The sequence below is a fragment of the Rhincodon typus genome, chromosome 2 (genome assembly GCF_021869965.1).
Source record: "Rhincodon typus isolate 14 chromosome 2, sRhiTyp1.1, whole genome shotgun sequence".
Taxonomy (NCBI): Eukaryota; Metazoa; Chordata; class Chondrichthyes; order Orectolobiformes; family Rhincodontidae; genus Rhincodon; species Rhincodon typus.
Window position 1 is genome coordinate 94,840,365 of NC_063333.1, and position 25,919 is coordinate 94,866,283.

The following is a 25,919-nucleotide window of genomic DNA, read 5'->3' on the forward strand; positions in this document are numbered from 1 at the left end:
CTTCAGAAATGGCTAAAGAAGGGTCCCGACCCGAAACGTCAGCTTTCCTGCTCTTCTGTTGCTGCCTGGCCTACTGTGTTCCTCCAGCTCCAACATAAACTAGCTGTATTTGCTGTTCAAGCTTACAGAAAAGTATAATGAAATGGAGCACAAAACAAAACAAAGTAAATACAGTTGTGGTATAAATTAGTCCACACGGATGGAGCATTTACAAACAAAAATATATTTTTAAAATTACATGACTGAAACTATACAGCTGATGAAACAACGTCAGAAACAGAAGGTGTATCATTCTGTGTAACATTCCTATCAGAAGTCCAGTGTCTCATTGTGCCTTTCCAAAACTGACTAAGCATTACACCTAAATGTTATTTTTTTCCTCTATCAGAAACTGATCATTCTGCTGATATTACACCTTTAAAACCCCTAGAAGTTCATATAAAGAAGATGCCTCACTTGTTACTTAGCATTCTTTTCTCAATTTTGGTACGCAATCTGCTCAAAGTCAATATGATGAAAACAAAAGTCTTTCCACTGTAATTATAATTAGAATCCATTCTTCACACAGGTATATACATCAAGCTACCACTCCAAAACAGCATCCTTAATCAAATCCTTCATTCCATACAATCCATTGGCATAATTAAATTTAAATATTGAATTGTCATCTTAAGTGCAATAATTTTAGTTTATATTGCTTCAACAAGTCATTTTCAGTTATAGTCACTAACACTGGAACTCATACTTAATGTTACCGTTCATTACATTCCTTCTAGGTATAACCCATATTTTGAACTACAAACTCCAGAAATGTACTGTTTTCATTCTTTAACTTAGTATTTAAAAAACTTAAAAATTTAATTAAAGCCATGCAAAGCTCATACTAAATAAGGAAAGAAACTAAAAGCAAGAATTTTTAAATATCAAGTTTAACTTACAGTTAAAGGTTTTTTTGAGTCCAATTTTCTAATTATTCCAAACCAGCACTGAGGAAATGAAAGTTGAAGGTCAAAGATATTAAGAAAGACCTTATACTTTACCTTGTATTTCACACACTGCCATCTTAATGCTGCCTTTGCAGCCCTTCCATGTGTCCTCTTGTGAATCATAATAAGACAAAATTCCACCAGCAAGAATAAACCAGCGTGGCTGCCATCCTGTACAAAAACATTAATTATATCAAGTTATTAAACTATAGAACAGCATAAACATACATTTCTAAAAACACAAACGAACTATTTTGTCAATAATTTCAGAGTTATCCAAAATTTTCAGTGAATTTATTTCTGCCAATGATTTCTTCAATAATCAAGCAAAAAGAAAATTCCCTCTTCGATCCAACATTGACAGCTTTCTTTTCAGGCTTGAACTTCAAACTTAGAAGTAGCATTTATAACTCTGAAAGCTCCCATTAAGTCTCAATCTTTTTGTAGTATCTAAATAACAGTCTCCAGTATCTTGCCTATCAAAAATTGGTTTGAAGATAATGTTCAGCCTAGAGAATGCAATCTAAAGTATCAGTCTAGAATCTACTTGCAGCGTCAAAGGAACAGTTTTCACCATTCTCTGAAGTTTCTTCACAGACTGGTCAGTAGGGAGTTTGACTAAACTGGCATCTAATCTAGTGCAGTGCCCTCTACAGGGTGTCTGTGACATTTATGAGCACAGCCAGCAACTGCAAGGCCCTTCAACTAGACTGAAGTACCCTCACTAAAACATGCACACTACCAGTCAGGAAATAAAAATTAGATTTAAATCATGTGCAAATAGTGAAATAAAAATTAAAACATGCAGGTGAGGCTAAAGGGAGATATACAAGAGGGAAAAACAGGAACTATTAAAAATCAGGAACAAAAACAAAGTTGCTGGAAAAACTCACCAGGTCTGGCAGCATCTGTGAATTCAAAATCAAGTTAACGTTTCAGGTCCAGTGACCCTTCCTCAGAACTGGACATGAAACATTAACTCTGATTTTGAATTCACAGATGCTGTCAGACCTGCTGAGCTTTTCCAGCAACTTTGTTTTTGTTCCTGATTTACAGCATCCACAGTTCTTTCGGATTTTATTAACTATTAAAAATCCTTGGTATTAAAACTCTTCTCAGGGAATAAGACTTCACATATGCAACGTCAAATTTACAGAGTCAAAGAAGTTCGGCAATGATTATCGCTTATTACAATGTCAAAATGTTCCTCACTCCAAAGCTCCGTTCTTAACTTTCACAGCCAGCTTTAGTGCAGTACAGGTGAGCAAGCATTACAAGCTCAGGCCAGTAAAGTGATCTTAATGCAAAGTTTATCAGTGAGGAGTGTAACAGTACACCCTATGGACGTACAAAGCATCTCTGACACCAATTTACATTGAGCTGTACATATAAAGGTGCATCAAGTTGCTGTGAGGTATAGCCACGAGTAATGACAAGAACCAATAGCATCTTCATTTTTAAAACTGGTGTCAATGCTTTTGACTGAAATATGCCAAATTATGCCCATTTAGACTATGCATCATTGAAAATTTGTGTTATTGCAAATAGAAATAGCTCAGTTGTGTCTTTCCTGCACAAGTTAGTTGAGATATGAAGGAAAACAATTTTTTCTTTCGGCCAAATTAATATCCAAAATAAAACTCCACTCTCACAAGGATCAAAGTGAGCTACTATTAACTTGATGATAAAGAGGAAATCAGACAGATTCTCACCTTTATGAACACTGCTCAGCTCTCATTAATGGCGAATAAAACCACATTTCATCAATTGAAGCATCAAGTTCAACCTTAAACTTCAAGTGAGAAGAAAAAATTGCAAAAGGTGATGGTGGTGGTGGTAACTCCTCAAATGTTGCCCAGCTTTGCAATCTAGCAAATGTTAGGCAGAATACCAATCAGTTCAGTTGCTGTCTCTGCACAGATGCACAATCATAGATTCCCCACAGCTCAGAAAGAGGCCATTTGGCCCTTGAGACTGCACCAACTGTCTGAAGGGCACCCCACCCTATACCCATAATCCCACATTTACCACATCTAATCCTCCTAGCCCACACATTCCTGCATGCTACCAGGCAATTTAGCATAGCCAATCCACCTCACCTGCACATCTTTAGACTGTGGGAGGAAACCAAAGCACTTGGTGGAAAGCCACACAGACACAGGGAGAATGTGCAAACTCTACACAGACAGTTGCCCAACAGTGGAATCAAACCTGGGTCCCTGGCATTATGAGGAAGTAGTGCTAACCATTGTGCCACCCAAATCACAGAGCCACAAGTATAGTAAGAGAGTCCTTGACCTCTACAAAACAAAAAAAATCTGGAATGCAAAGTTGCATAAAATTCTAAAAAAAAGCCAGCAGAATACACTTCTACAAGCATAAAGCTTGCCACTGGAAATTTCATTTTGCATCGGTAGCAGGTAAAATATTCTGTTAACTAATAGTAACTAGCAGAAAACATTCTTTTGGAGGAAGTCCATGTAGCATTCAGGATTGCGTAGAATGTATAATGTGATTTTTTTTCAGCCTTCAAACCCTGCAGAGTATCAGAATTTCTATACATTGATATTAGCATTTGATTTCGTGACTCATGATACATTGCAGGAGATTCTTCTAAACAATGGATGCCCTGATAGAATTGTAAATATGGTCTGATAGTTTCCTGTTGACATGATGGCCCGATTAACAGATCTAGCAGGCCTTTAGGATTAACAGATTAGTGTCATGTATCATTGCCATTTATATGGTAACAGTGTTTAGTATTAAGCACTAAAGTGTTCTTGTCCCAGTGCTGCTGAAAATACATTTATTCTGGTACTGCTCAAGGTATTTCAGAATGGTGATAGGCGCACGTACATCAACTAATGTGTAGGTAGTGGTATCCTCAACTTTCCAAGGGTGCATACAAAAATAATAGTAATGCAGATCACTGCTAATTTTTGCCAATAATTTTGCAGTATTTGCTGACATAATAACCACTTATTAAATAGCCCTTTTAACACAGTAAAGCAAGCCAAGGCACTTTAGAGGAGTGTTATCATAAGATGTGGCACCAAACTTCATTTAGAAATGTTCAGAAAGGTGAGCAAAAGCTTGGTTACAGGAGTATTTTCAAAGGAGAGGGGAACGGGATTGATTGATTGATTGATTTATTTTATCGTCAAATGGACTGAAATACAGAGATAGCGAGAACTGCCAATGCTGGAGAATCTGAGATAACAAGGTGTACAGCTGGATGAACACAGCAGGCCGAGCAGCATCAGAACATGGAACATAGGACATAGAATAGTATAGCACAGTACAGGCCCTTCAGCCCACGATGTTGTGCCGAACTTTTACCCTAATCCTAAGGTCTACCTAACCTCCACCCCTACCTTATACTATCATCCATATGCCTATCTAGTAGCCGCTTAAATGCCCCTAATGAGGCTGATCAATATTGGGAACACACAAGTGCCGGAATTAGAGAAACAAAGAGATTTTATAGTGTTGTAATAAAGAAGTAGCTTGCAGACATAAGTTGGGGCATGGCCATGGAGACACTTGAACACATTGCTAAGATTTTAAAAACTGAAGTATTGTCAACAATCACATATTCAGCTGTTATCCAACTGCTTTGCTCAGGTGGCACAGTATTTTAGACTTACAATCAACTTAAAAAACACTGAAGTCATGGTCCAAACTACACCTGCTCCCTCAGACACATTCTCTCTGATTACAGTTAATAATCCACCACTTAAGACTACAAGTACATTTTGCCATCATGGTAAATGTTCTCTCACAAAACATCACAATCAATATCAACATCACACAATGGATTGGAAAGACCTGCTCTGCCTTTGTGAAGCCTATGCAAATGATCCAGCAGAAAAAATGAGATGGTCTGCCAGAAGTGTTATTATAACCCGATTACACTTAGCACCTTCTAAATTGATGATAAGGCTGCATCTGCCCTTGTTGACACATCCGGAAACTTAAACATTCTCACTTGTACTGTCTATAACATACTACTGGTATTGAGTGGAAAGACAAGATGTCTTACACTAATGTCCTCAAGTCTTTAGTGTAACTGTTATTCAAAACACAATCCAGTTGCATTTGTCAGAACACATTGTTCACATGGGCGATTATAGAATTTCCTGAGTAACTTCCCAAGCTAGCTGGAGTACAAATACCACAAGAGACATGGGGCAGAAAAATACTACAACATTAACACCCGTACCCTAAAAGGTACAGCCATGGATACAAAAACTGTAGCTGTCTACTAGGCCAGTTTGAATAACTTAGCAATTAATTTTCCTGTAACAAAATCAAAGTGCTGGAGAAAAACAGCAAATTTGGCATTTCTGCTTTTAGCTGAGTGAACAAATCATTTTCCTGGTTCACATGGCTTTCAGTGTGATATGCATCCTGGGGCAGGCTTTTCTCTCATCAGTATATCCATAATAACTGAGACCACATTAAATATAGAAATCTGTCCAAAGCAACATGGGCAAACATCCAAGTCCAGAGTGATTAGATGCAGGTTGCAGGAACCAAAGCCAAGGCTCATCAAAATAAAACAAAGAACTGTGGATGCTGGAAATCTGAAACAAAAAATATAAACTGATGGAGAAACTTTGCAGATCTAGCAGCATATGAGGAGAAAAAAATACAATAAGCATTTAAACTGCAGTGAGCTTCTATTGGACTAAGTCAGGGTCACTGGACTCAAGATGTGAACTCTATTTTCTCTCCAGATATGCTGCCAAACCTGTTGAGTCTCTCCAGCATTTCCTGTTTTTGCTAAGGCTCATTGATCTATAGAGGGGAGTTGCTGGAAGTTAACAAACTATGGAGCCAACCTGCACAAAATTCAAGTAGCCTCCAGGTGCTTGTCTAGACAAAACTCCCTAATCCACCAAAACATTAGTCTGCAAGTCTGACTGGATCTGAGTTGGAACAATTCTAACCCAGTAATGGATATACCTCCCCAGGCCCTAGTGAGCCACCGTGATTTGTTGATTATCAACATTTCACTGGGCCACTCTGGTCCTGTTTGGGAAATATTAGGATACTGAGACAGCCACAGAAGTTAACTTGGTTCCAGGCTTCTCTAGTCAAATATGTTGGGAGAAACCATCTGACCCCAGACATATTCCACCCACCAGCTCAATCCACCTTGATGCTTAAATGCAATGGTATATAATCAGATTATTAATGAGCAATTGCTTAAACTAATACCTCAGATGAACGGCTTTAGCAAAACGAATGCTCACTGTTAGATTAATCCTCCTGCAGAGTTATCAGTGACAGACACATCAAGCTGTGGCCATGAAAACTTTACAATAATCCATTTGCAGCTTGCTCCTGAATCTCTCAAGTGAGTCAGAAAAACTGAAATGTAAAATGAATTTCCTGAAAATAAAGAACATGAAAGGACAAGAATAGACTAACAGTACTGTTGTAATAAATCACTGGTACGAAGCAGTCTCATATCAAAACTATAGTTGTACAGTATTTGTACAGTCTGGAAATAATTCACTTCTGTATGATAGAAATTTATTACAATGCAAGACCAAGCTTAACAAATGTGCCAAATGAAACATTGGACTTCCTACTTTATGTGTTTACCTAGAAGTGGCTGAAATTCTGAGATGACATAGAACACTGTCATCAACGTGACAAACTTCCATGTTTTTAAAATCAGCTGCACTGATTCACTGATGGCACCTGACAAAGAGTTGCGGGTGTGTATTTAAACAGACACACACAGAACTCTCTCCTGAACAGCAGAATTCCAGTGGCACTCAGGTAATGTCAATGGAATGGTGTCAGAATAAAACTCAAACTATTCAGACTGGTGGATGCACTATGACACAAGCCAAGTCCATTATTGTATATTGCAAACTATACTTCAGTATGAAAACACAATTCAATTGACTCCAAACAAAATAAGTAAATAGAAGGACACCTACATTTTATATGCCAACTAAAATTAATTTGTGAATCAGTCTCGTGTTATTGAAATATAATTTAAAAGAAATCTACAGCATAATTACTGTCAAGGTCAGACAGATAATGCTAATGAAGTGGAGCATGGGAAATTCCTTCAATACTTTCCTCCGCTTCAGTTTTTTTTAAGCATGAGTGACATTTCCAGTCTTATTAAATTGAAATGATGTGTTAATAAAAAGGACCAAGTACAACATACTTGTTTAAAGCACGTGCATTGAGAGATAGTGAAATCCAGCCTCTACCAAAAAAAGTGAGGGTCAACCTACGGAAGCCTTCTTATTGAAATACGTCCTCAATGACTTTTAGTGTCAAACGAATGCCAAAATGATTAGGTCTAACGTGACAACAGCAGCTTTATTTGCCACCTTGTGACCTAGATATCTCAATACAGACTCCGAATGCTGGCTACAGCTTACTCGGAGCAGTTCATACTAAAACCTATTCACACCGCCTTCAGGTTCATGCCGACACCCCTAATAAAACATATTTCAATTAAAAAAATACAATCACATTAAGTCCAATGGTTGTATTTAGAGGCCCTACAGCGATCTTAGGAAGAAAAACATTGCTTTGGTCACTAACGCAACGAGCTGACAGGAGCACTCAACACACACCCCACCCTGCTTTGTAAGGCAAAATCAAAGCCGAACACAAAAACAAATCTGACGCTTGAAATAAAAGACAGCGAATTACCACTGAGATAATTGGTCCATTTATAAAGCATCCCTTCCATGGTAAGTGTACAGATCCCCTGCCACTCACTTGTTAGCTAACTCACTCACAATGCCATTCCCACTCCATTGAAACACTCGGCAACAATTCAGAACAGCCGAACGCAACCCGGAACAGACCGGTGTGTGAGGGGGTGGGGTCGCGTGACGCGAACTGATTGGCAGCTCAATGGACCACTCGCCAGAGGACCCTGCCTCAACTGGTAGGTGATCCGGACGAACATCCAGTCAACGGCGGGCAGCGGCCGTCTCGTCCCTCCGCCCTGCACCAATCAGCGCTGGGTAGGTGGGCGGGGATAATTGTTGCGTCCACGCGCTACCGAACGCGCTGGGAGCGTGCGGATTCCTTTGTGACGTCAGCGATGGATATGAGAGTTGAGCGGTGAGAGTTGCCACGTCTACATGGGTTTCGGACTGAGCACGACGGGGCGGGAGGGAAGAAAGGGGAAGATAACGGGGGTAATTAAAGATAGGGCATATACTCCGTGAAAAGTGGGAGAAAAGACTTTTTGCATGCTATGTTGCCCACGGGTCTACACGTTTCTCACGCATTCATTTTCACCTTCGTGCTGGGTTCTGCCAGCAGTGCTCTGATTCCAGAGCCCGATGTGAAAATCGACGTGCTGCAAAAGCCTTTCCTCTGTCACCGAAAGACCAAACTAGGTGACCAGTTACTGATCCATTACGCTGGATTTTTTGAGAATGGCACCATGTTTTACTCCAGGTAAGTCTTCGAGGTTCAAGGCTAACTAGGTATTTCCGAGTTGCCTGATGAGCAAAGCAAGAGTGAGTCGAATTATAACGGTGAAGTAAAAACTTTGCCTATACTATGCCTTTTACAATCTGGGGATATCCAAAGGCAATTAACTCGTGCTCAGCAACATCCAACAAACAACAATGACGTACACAGCCAGGTAATATACTTTAGCTTTCGGCTGAAGCATGAATGTGCGGTTAGGAGACGAGGAAAACCCCTCCATTCTTAGAATGAGATAGTAAGAACTGCCGATGCTGGAGTCAGAGATAAGTGTGCAGCTGGAGGAATGCAGCAGGCCAGACAGCATCAGAGGATCAGGAAAGTTGACGTTTCGGGTCGGGACCCTTTTTTCCCCTGAAGACGACTGGAGACTCTGCCGTGACACCACTGAATTATAATAAGTGGTGTGCAACAATGTTGCACTTTTCACATTGTTTTCCAGTCAGCCCACGTCTGAAACGATTATTCCTGACTGCAAGTAACGTGGAAATACCCTCCGTTAAGCCATTTAAAACATTGTTTAAAGTTTAACTGGCAGCAACATAACTCCAGAAACTTTAATTACCAAATTTTGAAATTGCTAGGCAGCCCAGGTGTAGTGTTTTACTTGTATGCAGTTAATGGGCACTAATTGGGGATTAATGCTGCTATAAATGGAGTATTTAACTAACTTTTTTTTCAGTTGAATTTGAATTCTAGGTTATCACTGGAAACAGTGGGATTTATTGCCACAGATTTGTACTCCAGACGTGTGCACCTAAGATATTCCAGTACAATGTGGTCAATTGCCCAGTAATGTCCTGGCCACAAAAGGCTGGACTACTCCAAACCTGACAATTACACTTTATCAGTCTAAGTGATCACAGTGGTTGTTGAAAGTGCTATCTGAGCAACACCTGCTTCTCAATGATCTGCCCACTGAGTTTGGGTTCTACCAGGGCTGCTCAGCTGTTGACCTTTATTACAGTTTCTGTCTAAATGTGGAAAAACAGTGCAGAAAACTAGAGATGATGGAAGAGTAATTGTTCTTGACATCAAGATAGCATTTGGCCAAATGCTAGTGTCAAGGAGCCTGATTAAAAGTTGACCCATTGATAATCAGGAGGTGTCCACTGGTTGGAGTCATAGTCAGCACAGAGGAATATGGTTGTGATTGTTGGAGGTTAGTCTTCTCAGTTCCAGGACATCTCGGTAGGAATTCCTCGGGTATATATCTCCTAATCAATCTGTTCAGAGATGTTATATACACCTCTACAGCAGGTGGAACTTGAACCCAAATCATAATCATTACAGTATGGAAACAGACTCTTTGGTCCAATCACTCCATGCCCATCATAATCCCAAAGTAAACTAGTCCCACCTGCTTGCACTTGGCCCATATCCCTCCAACCCTTTCTTACTCATGTACTTATCCAAATGTATTTTAACCATTGTAACTATATCTGCATCCACAACTTCCTCCAGAAGGTCATTCCACGCATGAACCACTGTTTCTTTTAAAAAAAAAAACAAAGTTGCCCCTCCTTTCCTGGTTGAGTCTTTCTCCTCTCACTAAAAATATGTCCCCATAATCTTGAAATCCCCCACCACAGGGGAAAAGACCCTGCTTAAAGGCAGGGACACTACCACTATACCACAACAGCCTTTGAGTTGCTCAAGGTAGTGTCCTATGCTTCGCCTGCTTCAACAATGACTTTACCAGCATCGTAAGTTCAGAAGAGGGGATATTCACTGATGTTTGCACAGTGTTCAGTATCATTTGTGACTCCTTGGATATGAAAGTAGTCTGTGTTCATATACAGCATAACCTTGACAACGTTCAGGCTTTTGCTGTTAAGTGACGAGTACCATGCACACCACACAAGTGGCAGGCAATGACCATCTCCAACAAGAACAAAATCTTGCTATCACTGAATTCCCCGTTATCAATGTCCTGCAGGTTGCCATTGATATTGAACTGGGCTGACCATATAAATACAATGAAAACAAAAGGAAGTCAGATACCAGGATTTCTATGGCCAGTTACTCATTTCCTGGCCCCTCAATGCCTTCCACCTTTTACAAGCCACCAATCAGGAGTATGATGGAAAACTCTCCATTTCCTGGATAAGTGCAGCTCCAACAACACTGAAGAAACTTGACACCAGGACAAAGCAGCCATTGGCCCTCCAAACTATAAACCACCCTGACTTGGAAATGTATTGCTGTTCCTTCAATGTCGCTGCATCAAAATCCTGAATCCCCTTTCCTAACATCTCTCTGGTTGAAGAAGTCAACTCACTGTCACCTCCAGGGCAATTGAGAATGGGCAATAAATGCCAACATCCAATGATCAAATAATAAAACAAAAGGCCCTTCTAGCCTTAAATAACTTGTAGAACAATATGTACGAAAAGTAATCAAAAAAAGCTTGGGGATTATTAGCTGTTATTTTAAGGGGGCTGAGTTACAAAGTGGAAGTAGTTATGCTTCATTTATATAGAGCATTTCTCCATCCAAAATACTATGGTCAGTGTTAGGCATTGCACCTCTGAAATGAAATGTTGGCTTTTGAGATGCTGTCACGCAAGTTCCCCAATGATACTGGGGCACAGAGGTTAGATTACAGTGACAGTTTATAGAAACTTGGCTTGAATAAAGATGATTAAGCAGTGATCTGATCGCAGTCTTTAAAATGTCAGAAGGATCTAATAAGATAGTTCCAGAAAAACTCTTTCCCCTAATGGAGGAATCACAAACAAGGGGGCATAACATAAAACGAGAGCTAACAGATTTAGGAGGGAAATTCTGTATGATTGTGACAAGAATAAACTTTCCCTCCTCATCCTTGACCTGTCTGTGCTTTTGCTGTGGATGACTGCATTACCCTTCTCCAGTACTGCTCCAATATTGTCCAACTGGATAGTGCCTGTCTTGTTCTATTTTTGCTTATCAAATTGTATTGTTTGAAGGAGCTTCTCTTTCCACTTCACAGTTAGCCTTCAATGTCCCCAAAAGATCTATCCTTTGTTCCCTCCTAGTTCTCATCCAAATTATGTCCCTCAATAAGATTATTGGAAAATGTAGCATTAATTATCCCTCAAAAGTTGACGACACCTGCTCTATTTCATTACCATCTGTCTTGACTCCTCCATTTTTATTAACTTGTCAGACTGCTTATCTGGTATCCAATACTGTGTGAGGAAAAATGCCCTTCAATTTAAATATTAATATCATTGAAGTAAGTCACTGCTCCAAACTCTGTTCCCTCGATACTGACTCCATCCATATCAGACTAAACCATGATATTCGCAACATGAATCATTTTTAATGAACTTTCAGCCACATATCCATACCATCACCAAGGTCACTTATCTCTGCCTCTAACAAATGACTTTTTCCCCCTGCCTTAACTTGTCTATTGCTGAAACTATCAATCACACCTTTGCTGCCTTTAAACTTCACTTTTAAAAGCATTCTAGACTGGTCTCCAACATTCTATCTTTTATTCACTTGACCTCCAAAACACTGGTGCCCATGTCCTTACTTGCATCATGCCCAATTTATCTATCACCCCATTTTCGCTGACCCGCATCATTTTTAAAATTCTCATCATACTAAAATCTTATCGTTGCTTCTTCCTATGTAATTTCCTCCAACCCCACAGCCTTTGAGGTATTTGTGCTCATCTAATTCTGCCCTCTTGAGCATTCCTGATTTTAATTGCTGTACCATTTGTAGCTGAAGTCACAGTCACCAAACTCTGGAATTCCTTCCCCAAATGCTAGCTCTCTTTATTCCTGTTAAGATGCTCCTTAAAACCAACCTCTTTGACCACATTTTTGGTAGTCCTAATATTGCCTTGTATGATTCGGTGTTTAATTTTGATTGAGAGTCCTCCTGTGAAGTGCCTTTAGATAGAGCCATGCAAACATAGGAAAGTTACTACAGAGAGGCGATTCAGCCCAATATTTTCTACAGCTAAGTAAACTAGCCACCCAGTCTAATCCCAAATTCCAGCTTCTGCCCTGTAGCCTTACAGGTTACTGTGCTTCAGGTGGAGATCAATGTTCATTTTAAATAAGTTGATGGTTTATGCCTCCACCAAACCAGGCAGCAAATTCCAGACACCCACCACCCTCTGGTTGCAAATGTTTTTCCTTGTGTCCCCTCTAATCCTTATCCCGATCACCTTAAATCTGCACCCCTGGTACCTGACCTGTCTGCTAGGGGAACACGGCATTTCTCTGTCCAATTTATCCAAGTATCTCATTATTTTGTACGACTCAATTAAAACCTCAGCCTGTTTCGTTCTTAAGAAAATAACCATAGCCTATCCAGTCTTTCCTCGTAGCTACAGTTTTCATGGTCTGGCAACATTCTCATAAATCTTCTCTGTACTCTGTCTAGAAAGCTTTCATCCTTTCTGTAATGTGGTCACCATGATTGCACACAGACTCCAGTTATGCCCTAACTTGTGTCTTCTATAGTTACAGCATTACATTCCTGTTTTTAATATTCAATGCCTCATCCAATGAAGGAAAACATCAGATAATCCTTCTTTACAACTTTATCTACATGTCCTGCCAACTTCTGTGACCTGTTGTCAGGCATTCCATGGTGTCTCACTTCCTCTGGTCCACTCAACATCCTCAAATTTATTGTGTGTTCCCTTGCTTTAATGCATAACCTCACATTTCTCTTAATTGAATTCTATTTGCCATTTATTCGCCCATTCAGCCAAACCGTTGATACCTTCCTGCAGTCAACAGCCATTCTCCTCACCATCAACAACACGACTCACTTTTGTGTCATGTGCAAATTTTCCGATCATGGCACCCTATCTGTGTCTAAATCACTATTATATATCTCAACCTGCGAGGCACCTGAACTGTGGAAGACTACTAGAAACTACTTTCCATTTGCATAAACATCTGTCAACCATTACCTGTTGTTTTTTTTTATTCCCTTCTCTATCCCATGGGCTTAATTTTTTCTGTCCAGTCAGCCATTTGGACCTTGTCAAATGCCCTACCAGTATGAATATAGGCAACATCCTCTGCATGATCCTTATCAATCTTCCTTGTTACTTCCTCAAAAATTCAAATGAGTTAGTAAGAAGTAACCTTCCCACAACAAAACCATGTTAACCATCCCTGATTACTGCTTTTCTAAGTAACAATTAATCCTCCTCCTCAGTATTAATTCTAATAACTTGCCTTCCACTGGTGTCAGATAAATCAGTCTGTAATTATTTCGCCAATCCCTCTTGTCCTGTTGGAATAATGGCATGACATTTGCAAACCTCCAATCCTCTAGTACCTTGTCTGTATCTAGTGAGGATTGGAAAATGATTCTCAGTGCATCCACTGTTTCTTCCCTGGATTCCTTTAGCAGTCTAGACAGGTGATTCATTCACATTCCAAGGAAATCAGTCCACAGCATCACCATTTTCCATCTTTGTAACCAAAAACTTTGTTTCCCGAACTTTTAATTACACTCTGTCAAGTACCTTGGAACGTCTTAGTTTTATTAAAAAGGTAGTGATCTAATGCACGTAACAAAGTGTGGTGCAATTTCATTTTTTGTATATTTCTTTGTGGTGCATTCATACTTTTGTAACAAAAGAATGATGAAGGACCTACTTTTATTGAATAAAAATCAGAAGAACTGTGGATGCTGGAAATCAAAAACAACAACAGAAATTGCTGGAGAAGTTCAGCAGGTCTAGCAGCACATGTGGAGAGAAATCAGAGTTAACTTTTTGGGTCGAGTGACCCTTCCTCAGACCGTCCTATGGATGGTCTGAGGAAGGATCAGTAGACCTGAAATGTTCACTCTGATTTCTGTCCACAGATACTGCCAGACCTGCTGAGCTTGTTCAGAAATTTGTTTTTGTTTGTGACCTACTTGAATCTCTGGCTCAAATTTTGATTCTGAAACTATTTTATTACATTTCAGTCACAAGAGCAACAATGGCCAGGCGGTTTGGTTTACACTTGGGATCAAAGAATCCCTTCTAGGCTGGGACAGAGGTTTACGTGAGATGTGTGCAGGAGAGAAGAGGAAGCTAGTCATTCCCCCAGCCCTTGCATTTGGAAAAGAAGGAAGAGGTATTGCACCCAGGTTTAACTACATGAAGTGTTTGATCACATTTAATCCATGAAATATGATTTGGTAACATTTACCTTTTATTTCTGCTGCTCATACTTAAAACTTTTTTTTTTCTGTATACTTAACCACCAGCTTAGGAATTATTTCACAAAATTTGTATGATTCTGGATCAGATATGATGAGTTATACCAGACACTGAGATAATTGCACTATTAGAGCATTTATAGTAATACAGATATAGCAATTTTTGGAAAATTCTGAATGCTCAAACCTTTTCTAGTTATCTTTCAATGTACGCAAGTTTATTCTGCCTAAAAATTTTGGTGTTTTAGTGCTTTGTTTAATATGCTGTATATTGACCAGTCTCCCATCCAACCAGTTTATTTTGGCTACAATTCAAGAAATTAATAAAAGCACAGCAGTTGGAATGGGTTAGATAATTTGCAGGGTACAAGAAGTGAAAAAGCATGAAAGTTCTGTAGTCCCAGGCACATGTCAAGTATAAAAAGGCAAGTCTCGGACTACTCAGGATTCATGCAATTGCTTTGAGTTGTTAACCATGTGGAGACCAATAACCCTTAAGAAGGGATATGAATTTCCAGTGACCAGAGCAAAGGATCACAATATTTCACACTAAGACATTTAGTGTAACAAAAATGAAAATCAACATTGAAACGTTATTTAATAGACAACTAATATGTCAAACAAATACTGTTATAAGCTCAATAAGATTCAATAAAGTAAATCTCTCACTGCATTTGTACATTTTCAGGAGCAATGGAGTCTGATATATAAAGGTCGCATTCCTTCTGATTTCAACAGAATCTAGTCCCTCTGTTCATGATCTTTTTGAAGCAGTTCTTTTATTTAATCTTTTTCTGAGAAAAACAAAATGGATTGAAATAGTAAGGTAGCCTCTAGCAACTCCTTGGTCTTTAAATCTTCTCCCTTCCAACAGAAAATTTGTCCTCATCAACAAACTGCTTGGTGATAAACAGAAAATGGTCATTTACCTGTGCCTCACATTACAGGTGTTCGTCTCCAAATTTCTGATAGTCTATGCACAGCAAAACCAGCTGCTATCTCCTTTGTACAGATGTTAAAACTTGCACCTTACTTTCAATAGGTTTTGGCCTCAGCCTCCATTTCTAAGAAAACAGGTCAAATGGGCTTGGCTCCAGGCAGCTTTCATAGATGGTCACATCTCCCATTCCAAGAATTCTGCCTCACTTTTAATTTGAAGAGGCTGTTTAAAACACAAACATCTTAAAATCATACTGTTGTAAGATTTGATGTAACCAAGATTACATGGTACACATATATTCTTTAGGAGAGCTTTTCGGTAGGTTTGAGCTAATTGCTTTTAGTACAGATTATTTATGCAAGGTACAAAACCAGATGTTATTTAATATTACAAGCAAAATATCCTGCATCAATTTTTTCACCTTTGTCAACTAATGTACTAAATAATTCTAACATGAAAATGGTTAAAGATTTATGATTAAATTACTAACCATTCCATGCTCTCTCTGTTTGATTAACAGCTAACATGGTCATGCATACTCAGTGCATGTTCTTGAATTGAAGTCTTCGTTACCCAGTGACTTTTGCATGCTGTTGTCATTTATACTTTCTGGTAAGGTTGGCTATAAGTGAGCAAAAAGGATACCACAAATGAAATCATTCAACCTAACATAATTGTGCATCATCATTTTATGCCACATAGAAATAAAGCATGCATGATCTTCCTCCAGAGTATATGTGTGATTATAGTACTACTCTGAATCCTTAGTCTGATTGAAACTCCTATCAAGCCTTTAGCATCAGCAGCTGAGAACCACATAATATCTAAATGTCAGTATATGTTAAGGCTGTTGAGAATGGTTGAACATTGAATGTTGGATGACAAAATCGTTAGCTTTAGCTGTAGCTGTGAAGCTTCCTGAGCTGTAATAGCTTGTCTGTACTCACTGGTGAGGATCATGCCAAACACAGCAACTTGAAAGAGGTACACCAGGGCCCAGAAAGGATTCAATAGCCCCAAAGATTAGTGTGGTTACATTCTGTTACTGAGGTTTGTGATTGATATCACCAGCAGGTGTCTGGTTACTGGGCCCGTCCTGGATACCCACATGTGAGAAGACTCTGTAACACATGACAATGGTTACCTCCTGTGAGGGTAGTTACCAGCTACTCCCCCCGGTCCTACCATACAAATCGAGTAGAAACAATAGAATACAAATCTCAATTCTTGGCTGTTTAGAGATTTTATTCATCAAATTATTCTGATTAGTTTTGGTACCGTTACCAGTGGACGTGGCTTGATAATACAATATCACCCCTAAATTCAGTGCTAATTTGAACATCTCACCCAGACTGAAAAACGATACAGCAGGTACTGTTGTGTGACGGGGCAGAGTTGAGGGAGCTGAACACCAGCTCCTATCAGGCCATACCTCTTGTGAGTTGTCAGTTCACCTTGCCTGAAATCTGAAGTGTTCATTTTCTACAGAACTCCTATAAACAGTTTAAAAAGTAAACAGGATTAATCATTTAGTTGTATATAGTATAACAGTTACTATAAAAATATATGCCCACATTTTAGCTTGTCTCCAGGTATGTTTTGATATCTTTGTCAATTACATGACAAGTAAATCAAGGTTACAAGACAGTAAGTTGATATTCCTGACTAACAGACCTTTGCTTGGCAAAAGTGGGAGCGATAACTTCAGGAAAATTCTGTGATGTCATTATGTTCTTTTAATCTTGAGCGCAAGTATTCTGTTTCACAACTAAAATAAATTTTTTATATAGGAAAAATTCCACCTGAAAGCACCTTGATATTTGAAGTTGAACTTCTTGAGATCAGAAATGGACCACGGTCACATGACTCTTTCCAGGCAATGGACCTCGATGATGACTGGAAATTGTCCAGACATGAAGTAAGACTAATCTTTTATTTATAAATATTTTCTAATATTCGGATGAAAATCTAGCCCAAAAAAGTCTGAAACTAGGAGGAGCAATGCAACAATAAAAAATGTACAGAATGCAGGTGGAAAGTGATCAAGAAAGAGTCCAGACTTATAAAATTAAATTAAAGAGAGACTTATAAAATTAAATTAAAGATCAAAAAGGTTGTTTGACAGAATTAAAATGTATCATGCCATTAAAATTTAATTACCTCCAAATTCACTAGCTTCAACTTTTACTTGTATATTTAGGTTACTGTCGGTTAGGACCACAAATTCAAATATTTCATATTTTACATTCAATTCATCAATGAGAACAATAAACTTTGCATGGTCAGGAAGGAGTGATCACATTAGAATGAGAGACAACCTGAGTGATTATATAGTTCGGGGAATCTTGAGGTAGAAGACAGGAAATTATAGTCTGATTAGCCTGAAGTCAACTGTTGGCCAGCTTTTGGTGTTCATTATTAAGGATGAGATTGCGGAGTACTTGGAAGTGCATGGTAAAATCGAGCTGAGACATCATGGCTTCATCAAGGGGAGGTCATGCTTGATAAATCTTTTAGAATTCTTTGAGGGTTAACAAGCAAGTTAAACAAAGGAGAGCCAGTGGATGTGATCTATGTAGATTTCCAGAAGGTACCCCACAGGGCTGCTAAGTAAGATAAGAGCCCATGGTGGTAGGGACAAGGATCACCTATCTGGCATGGACAGGAAGTTGGCTGACTGGCATAAGGCAGAGAGTGGGCATAAAGGTTTTTTTTTCCAGGATGACAGATGGTAACTAGTGGCGTTCCACAGGGGATTGTGTGGAGACCACAAGGATTCATGTTACACATTATTAATCTGGGGGAAATACAGGCTGTTACACTTTATGGTAAGAATAGAGGAGTAGACTATTTTCTAAGCTGGAAACGGCTTTGGAAATCTAAAGCACAAAGGGATTTGGGAGACCTAGTTCAGGATTTTCCTAAGGTTACTGTGCAGATTCAGTTGGCAATGTTAGCATTCATTTCCAGCAGTCTACAGCAGAGGTGCATTGCTGAGACTGTATCAGCTCTGGTCTGCATTTGGAATATTGTGAGCAGCTTTGGTCTCCTTTCCTAAGGAAGGATGTGCTGGTTGTGGAGGGGGGTGCCAGAGGAGGTTTACAAGAATGATCTCAGATGAAAGGCTTGTCATTATGAGCAGTGGTTAAGGACTCTGGGGCTGTATTGATGGAGTTTAGAAGAATGAAGGGGGATCTGATTGAAACTTACAGAATATTGAGAGGCCTGGATAGATTTGCCATGGAAAAGATGCTTCCATTATTAGGAGAGTCCAGGACCCAAGGGCACAGCCTGAGAGTGAAGGGACAAACCCTTAGTGAGATGAGGAGGAATTTCTTCAGCCAGAGGGTGGTTAATCAGCAGAACACATTGCCACAGAAAACTGTCGAGGCCAAGCCATCAAGTGTATTTAAGACTGAGGTAGTTTCTTGATTGGTAAGAGGATCGATGGTTGTAGGGAAAAGGCATGAAAATGGAGTTGAGAAACACATCAGCTTAAATCGAATGGCAAAACAGACTCAATGGGCCAAATTGCCTAATTCTGCTTGTGAATTTCATGGCTTTATTGTTGCAGTGAAGCTTGCGAAGAAGCAAGAAAAATCACAGCAACTCTTTGCATTCCAAGATGCATGTGCAGAAGCCACAAATTGTTGTTTGATCTACTCTAAAATTACAGTAAATGTTGGCAACTTCAATGTTTTTGGTATCACAAAATCCAGTTTACTGAGTTCCTTGCCTGTCATTTTTCATAACTGCGGTCTGCTTTTCCAATATCTTCCATCTGCCCTCACTTTACGCTCTTCAGATTGACTGACTCTTTTTATCCTCTTATTGGTTTTAGATCTGTCATACTCCTTGTCTATACAACTCATTGTTGTAGTTCCTGTGCTGTTGGTAAATAAGATTAAATTATGTAGGTTCAGTTTAGTTGAAAACTTTATTTAACAGCTCAGATTGCAACTTGGAGTTGCAGATAGCTACAAAGGCACCCTGGCTGTAGCATGTTTGTGCTGGTCTGCACTTGGTCATATGGCTTCATCCTGGTTTGTGGCTTATTAGTATATCCAGCTCTTAAAGTAAAAATTTCAATTTTTGTACTTATTGAATGCACTCCCTCCTTTCTTGCAGTACAATTTCTAATATTTATGTCAATATGCCTGCATATACCCTTACAATGAAAAATACTCTGGCTGGAAACAGTATTTGTAGTACCTTTTATGTAACGTTTTTTTTTCTTTCCAACCACCCCACCTCCCCCCGCCCCCCAACAACCCCAGATTTTTCCAGACTAGATTCTTTATTTTGCAAACTGAATTCACTGCATATTTTGGATTAAAAACATATTCTTCATACAATAATTTAACTATAAATAAACAATATTTAGTTCCTTTAAATTGTGCAAACTCTTGTAGGTGGAAAGATTTTGGCCATTTTTCAATGAAGTTTGCCTGTGAAACAGTTTTTTTTTTTTTGGTGAAATTATTGATTATTTTGAGAGAGTACAAAATGACTCCGTGCCTACATGATCACCTAAAATAAACAACTAGAAAATATTGTCCAGTCCAAAGTTTCAGGTGATAAATCACATCCTACCTTCAACTAGTTCCGATCACGCTTCAATAAAAACTGAAAGTGCTGGAGAAACTCAGGTGTGGCAATATCTCTAGAGGAACTGAGTTTGTATTGAGTCCAATATGACTGTTCTTCAGCAAAGGCCATGTTTTCACTTGCACCGCACAGCTACTAAAGTAGATTGGTATCATTAACAGATCCCTTATTGCACCAGCTGCCCACAATTGTATTAAAAATAAGTAGGTTTCCTCTGATCAACAACTTAAGTGTTAATAAGTTAAATCGTCAGTGGGCATACCATGATCACTTCACGTCTGCCCACATACAGTACATATGCACATTCATAATTGTCCAACAGAAATATTTCAAACATAATTTGATAAGCACATGCCTATTGGGTAAGCTGTTCCACTAAATAAAGCTTTTGTATGTAGATGTTTAGCATTTTGTAATATATAAAACACTTTTTCAATTTATGTATATCAATTACAAATATATTTTAATTTTAGTCACTTGATAAACAGAATTTAAATATTGCTGGAAAAAGTCTTTATCTTGCACTCATCATGGCAGAACTGAGTAAAGGGGAGGTGATGGCCTAGTGGTATTATTGCTGGACTGTTAATCCAGTGACCCAGATAACATTCTGGGGACCCAGGTTCAAATCCCACCATGGTAGATGGTGGAATTTGAATTCAATAAATATCTGGAATTAAGAATCTAATGATGACCATGAATTCATTACCAATTGTCAGGAAAACCCCATCTAGTTCACTGATGTCCTTTAGGGAAGGAAACTGCCATCTTTGCCTGGTCTGGCCTACATGTGACTACAGACCCTGGTTGACTCTGAACTGCCCTGTGGGCAATTAGGGATGGGCAATAAATGCTGCCTGGTCAGCAATGCCTTCATCCCGTTGATGAATAAAGGAAAAAAAAAAAAAAAAAAATTCTTGCATTTGTGACCTGATGGGTGTTGATGAAATTCTTTGATAGTGTTTTTTAAGCAATATTTTAATTTTGTTTAATAATGCCATTTCCATCTCTCCAGAATTACTCAGATTTTTTTAAAGTTGCAATCTCTAAAATGTAGAAATTTTATATGCTTTTGAATGTTTCTTCCTGCTAAATTTAATCCTGAATTATCTTTATAAATTAGGTGAAAGAGTATCTCCGTAGAGAATTTGACAAATATAGAGTTGCACAAAATGACACGCAACAGGACTCAATGGTCAACGACATCTTTAAGAATGAAGATGAAGACGAAGATGGATACATTTCTGCTAGAGAATTTACATATAAACATGATGAGCTATAAGTTAATAGTTCTGTCCCTTCTACATATTTGGATATTACATTTGTGATTTCAAGTGTTTGTCTTTCATAGGAACAAAAATAACTCGACTGTAAAATAAGCCTGATAAGCAAAAAACTTTTAAAAAAGAATTGTTTTAAAATTTAATCTGATACGTTCTATAAGAGGAATGGATAAATTTGGATGGGATGTTTACCTCCTATTTTGGATATTTTATACAATAATATTGACATTCACTCAGTAAGTGCAGGCATTTCTGTGGGAATTAACATCAATCATAATTACATGACCATCATCTTGATACTTTTGAGGAATCTCAAGCCCACTACTGGTTCTTAATATTAATTTTGAAAGGGGTTACTGTCCTGCTCAATTTGCAAAGCTAAATTGTTATTCTTTGCACCCTACTACATTTGTGGTATCAAGGAGGGTGTTAGGTGACAAAATGTTAAGCCAATCTGCGCCTTATCAATGAGCCACACACTCTTTAATTCTTTTGTCACTGAATTTTCTTTATGTAAAAATACTGCCAGAGTGTATTTAAGCATATGCTAGGAAGACTTGTTGTCGCAGTACAAAATGTGACAACTATCCTATTATTGATTTTTGCCTTTTACCACCCCTACCTGCCATAACAACAAACTTCAATTAGATGCCATTAATTGGAATAACCTTGTCTTTCTTATTTATGAATGTTATTTATTATTGCTCATGTTAAACTGTAGCCAAGATAATTACAGATGGAGCAAGATCATTCTGCTAACTTAATTCATCCACCTGCAGATCCTCCATTTCACCAAGCATCACATTCCAATTTCTTCTTGGGTACCAGAGTTTTTGGCGCAACTATTCTGCCTGACATCTGTTCCACATGTTCACTTTATGTAAATGACTTGTCAGTTTCCTAAACTCATTAGGTTGAATCCTTGTCTGACATTGTCAATTTAATGTAATATTTATTTTTAAATGTTTCCTTTCCATGCTGAAGACCTTAAGTTTCTCTTGTCTTTCCTCATAACTTCAGACCTTTAGCATCAGCCTTCTAACCATTTTCTGCTCTGCCTTAAGCACTTGAATGTCTTTGATTTGTTTCACCAACTTGATCATATGCCATGCTGAAAATGTGGCCTGACCAGAGTACTACATTGTTTGGCTATATTTCTTTCTGACTTGTAATTTCTGTATAGTTCCATGTTTTACTGGCCTTGTTGAATTATGCTCTGTGTTTGTATCTGTTGCATGTCAAGTCTATAAGCCTTCCCCCTTGGCTATTTTAAAAATTCACAAATTATGGTATAGATTTCTACTGCTAAAGACAAAAACTCTACTTTGATTTTCTGAATAATTAGAAAAACATGTAACATTAAATTGTACCCACAGACCTTTAGAATTGTCATTCTGATATGCTCAATATAGGAAAGTAAAAGTAGAAAACATTTTCCCTTTTCAAAATTAATAGACGTGATTAGTTATGTTGCAAGTGTGGTTTTAAATTCTGTCTGAATTGAACACTTTTAAAAGTAGGCACTGTTTACACTGTGTATTACTTGAACTTGCCTGGAAATGGAGAACAAAGTGGAATTCAGTACTGGATCAGCGACATATCTGCATCAAGGGAATAGGGCCAACACACAGATTTTACATGAAGTGTTCTTCTCATCTTGGCACTTGAGGGATTGCTGATAATCTGCTCAATGAAAGCTCAACTCACACTTGTCAATGAGTAATAATTAACTGGTGAATGTTCTCCTTGTGAAGGAGGAGCTCTCAAATAAAGTTGACTCCAAGTGATAGAATCAACAGTAGGAATTTGATTTTTTAGAGCAGTGTTACTAATCCAATACTTGATCAAGGAAACTTCACAGTATTCTAGAATGCTATTGGTAATTGATCAGCCAGTCATACTCACTGGCCCTAGGAATATGAGACCTGGAACACTTCTCAATTGACTCCAGATTGTTCAGTAGGTTGAACCCTGTAAACAGAAATTCTATTCGTGTGGATTTCTCAGAAATTGCATTTGGTAATTCTTCATGATTGATGGGTAGGAGACAGGCAAAAAGTTATAAATGACAAGTTTTGGCAAATCCAGTGTTTTTTTTTCTAAACATTTGTAGGATATAGGTGTTGCTGGCTGCCCAGCATTTATTGCCCATCCCTAGTTGCCCTAGTGGTGATGCCTTTGTGGTACTTTATCATGAATGGTATCAAGCATTTTGAGTGTTGTTGGAGGTGCGTTCATCCGGGTAAGGTGGTGGTGAGTTGCCTTCTTGAACTGCTGCAGTCCTCCTAAAGTGGGTTGACCCACAATGCTATTAGGCAGGGAATTCCATGACTTTGACCCAGTGACCATGAAGGAACGGCAATATATTTCCAAGTCAGGATGGTGAAAGACTTGGAGGGGAACTTGGGGATGGTGGTATTCCCACATGTCTGCTGCCCTTGTCCTTCTAGATTGAAGTAGGTGTGGGTTTGGAAGGCACTCTCTGAGGATTTTTGGTGAATTTCTACATTGCATCTTGCAGATAGTACGTACTAATGCTATTGAGAGTCGGTGCTGCAGGGAGTGGATGCTTGTGGATGTAGTGCCAATCAAGTGGGTTGCTTTGTCCTGGATGGTGTCAAGCTTCTTGAGTGGTGTTGGGGCTGCACTCATGCAGGCAAGTGGGGAGTATTCCATCACACTCCTGACTTGTGCCTTGTAGATGGCGGATAGGCTTTGAGGAGTCTGGAGGTGAGTTACTCACGACAGTATTCCTAGATTCTGGCCTGCTCTTGTAGCATCTATGTTAATGTGATAAGTCCAGTTGAGTTTCTGGTCAATGGTAACCCCCAGGCTGTTGATAGTGGGGGATTCAGTGATGGTAACACCATTGAATGTCAAGAGGTGGTGGTTAGATTGTGCAATCATTGGCGAACATCCCCACTTCAACCTTATGGTGGAGGGAAGGCCATTGACGAAGCAGCTGAAGATGGTTGGGCTGAGGAACTCCTGCAGCTGAGATAATTGACCTCCCACAACCACGACCATCTTCCTTTGTGTTAGGTATGACTCCAACCATTGGAGAGTTTCCCCTTGATACCCATTGATTCCAGTTTTGCTAGGGCTTCTTGATGCCACACTTGGTCGAATGCAGCCTTGATATCAAGGGCTGTCACTCTCGCCTCACCTCTGGAATTCAGCTCGTTTGAACCAAGGCTGTAATGAGGTCAGGAGCTGAGTGGCCCTGGCGGAACCCAAACTGGGCGTCACCGAGCAGGTTATTGCTGAGGAGATGCTGCTGAATAGCACTGTTAGTGACACCTTCCATCACTTTACTGATGATTGAGAGGAGACTGATGGGGCTGTAATTGGCCGGGTTGGATTTGTCCTGCTTTTTATGTACAGGACATACTTGGGCAATTTTCCACATTGTCAAGTAGATACCAGTGTTGTAACTGCATTGGAACAGCTTGGCTAAGGAAGTGGCAAGTTCTGGAGCACAAGTCTTCAGTATTATTGCTGGAATGTTGTCAGGGCCTGTAGCCTTTGCAGTATCCAGTGTCTCCAACTGTTTCTTGATGTCATGTGGAGTAAATCAATTTGGCCGAAGACTGGTATCTGTAATGTTGGGGACCACTGGAGGAGGCCGAGATGGATCATCCACTTGGCACTTCTGGCTGAAGATTGCTGCAAATGCTTCAGCCTTATCTTTTGCACTGATGCGCTGGGCTCTTCCATCATTGAGGATGGGGATATTTGTGGAGACGCCTCTTCAAGTTAAAATAGTTTTCACATGGTTGGGCTGAGGACACTACCCTGACAAACTCCTGTTGAGATGATTGACATCCAACAACCACAACCATCTTCCTTTATGTCAGGTATGACTCCAACCCGGTGGCTCAGTGGTTAGCACTGCTGCCTCTCAGCACCAGGGACCCTGGTTCAATTCCACCCTCCGGCAACTGTCTGTGTGGAGTTTGCACGTTCTCCCTGAATCTGCGTGGGTTTCCTCCGGGTGCTCCGGTTTCCTCCCACAGTCCAAAGATGTGTAGGCTAGATGGATTGGCTATACTAAATTGCCCGTAGTGTTCAGGGATGTGTAGATTAGATGGCTTATAGGGGGATGGGTCTGGGTGGGATTCTGTCTGGGTCGCTGTGGATTTGTTAGGGCGAAGGGCCTGTCCCTACACTGTAGGGATTCTATGGATGAGTTACAACTCCCTGAGGTCAGTGTCTGATAATAGTTCCCTCTTTAAGCTTGACCCAATAGCTTACTTCCTTGTAAGCAAAATGCAGGCTTCTTTCCATCCAACATGAGGAGACCGATGGACTGTCTGAAACAGGTTGCTGCAGACTGGAGGTCAAACAGCGATTGACTTTGAATCCCGGAATTGTAGATTGTTTTTGATTCATGTGTTCAGATATATTTTAATCCACATCTGGAGCAGGTGGTGCTTGAAC

At 39.4% G+C, this 25,919-nt stretch overlaps 2 protein-coding genes across 8 annotated transcripts in view; one reads left to right on the forward strand and one right to left on the reverse strand.

Annotated features, from left to right (window-relative positions):
* plekha8 (pleckstrin homology domain containing, family A (phosphoinositide binding specific) member 8) overlaps nt 1-7,879 on the reverse strand; it is a 61,539-nt gene extending 53,660 nt beyond the window's left edge. For 2 of the 7 annotated variants that reach the window (XM_048617736.1, XM_048617730.1), the window contains exons 1-2: nt 7,677-7,835; nt 1,041-1,157 (exon numbers count right to left, since the gene is read on the reverse strand). In XM_048617736.1, the coding sequence (XP_048473693.1) occupies nt 1,041-1,157; nt 7,677-7,716 (157 nt within the window). In that variant the 5' untranslated portion in view covers nt 7,717-7,835. Of the gene's footprint in view, nt 1-1,040; nt 1,158-2,698; nt 2,796-6,209; nt 6,384-7,676 lie in introns of those variants that run through there. The other 5 variants (XM_048617741.1, XM_048617747.1, XM_048617755.1 and 2 more) reach the window with 5 other exon arrangements.
* A 243-nt stretch (nt 7,880-8,122) lies between these two features.
* Nucleotides 8,123-23,275, forward strand: fkbp14 (FKBP prolyl isomerase 14). The gene is made up of 4 exons (XM_020512778.2): nt 8,123-8,438; nt 14,412-14,563; nt 17,379-17,506; nt 21,320-23,275. Exons 1-4 carry the CDS (start codon nt 8,233-8,235, stop codon nt 21,476-21,478), a joined length of 645 nt encoding a protein of 214 aa, XP_020368367.2. The 5' UTR covers nt 8,123-8,232; the 3' UTR covers nt 21,479-23,275.
* Nucleotides 23,276-25,919: the final 2,644 nt, after the last annotated feature.

Excerpts from the sequence above, each read along its gene's own strand:
- fkbp14 (XM_020512778.2), top strand. The coding sequence starts at position 8,233 with ATGTTGCCCACGGGTCTACACGTTTCTCACGCATTCATTTTCACCTTC. Across the intron at positions 8,439-14,411 it reads GGCACCATGTTTTACTCCAG|TCACAAGAGCAACAATGGCC; the intron begins GTAAGTCTTCGA and ends ATTACATTTCAG. Across the intron at positions 14,564-17,378 it reads ATTTGGAAAAGAAGGAAGAG|GAAAAATTCCACCTGAAAGC; the intron begins GTATTGCACCCA and ends TTTTTTATATAG.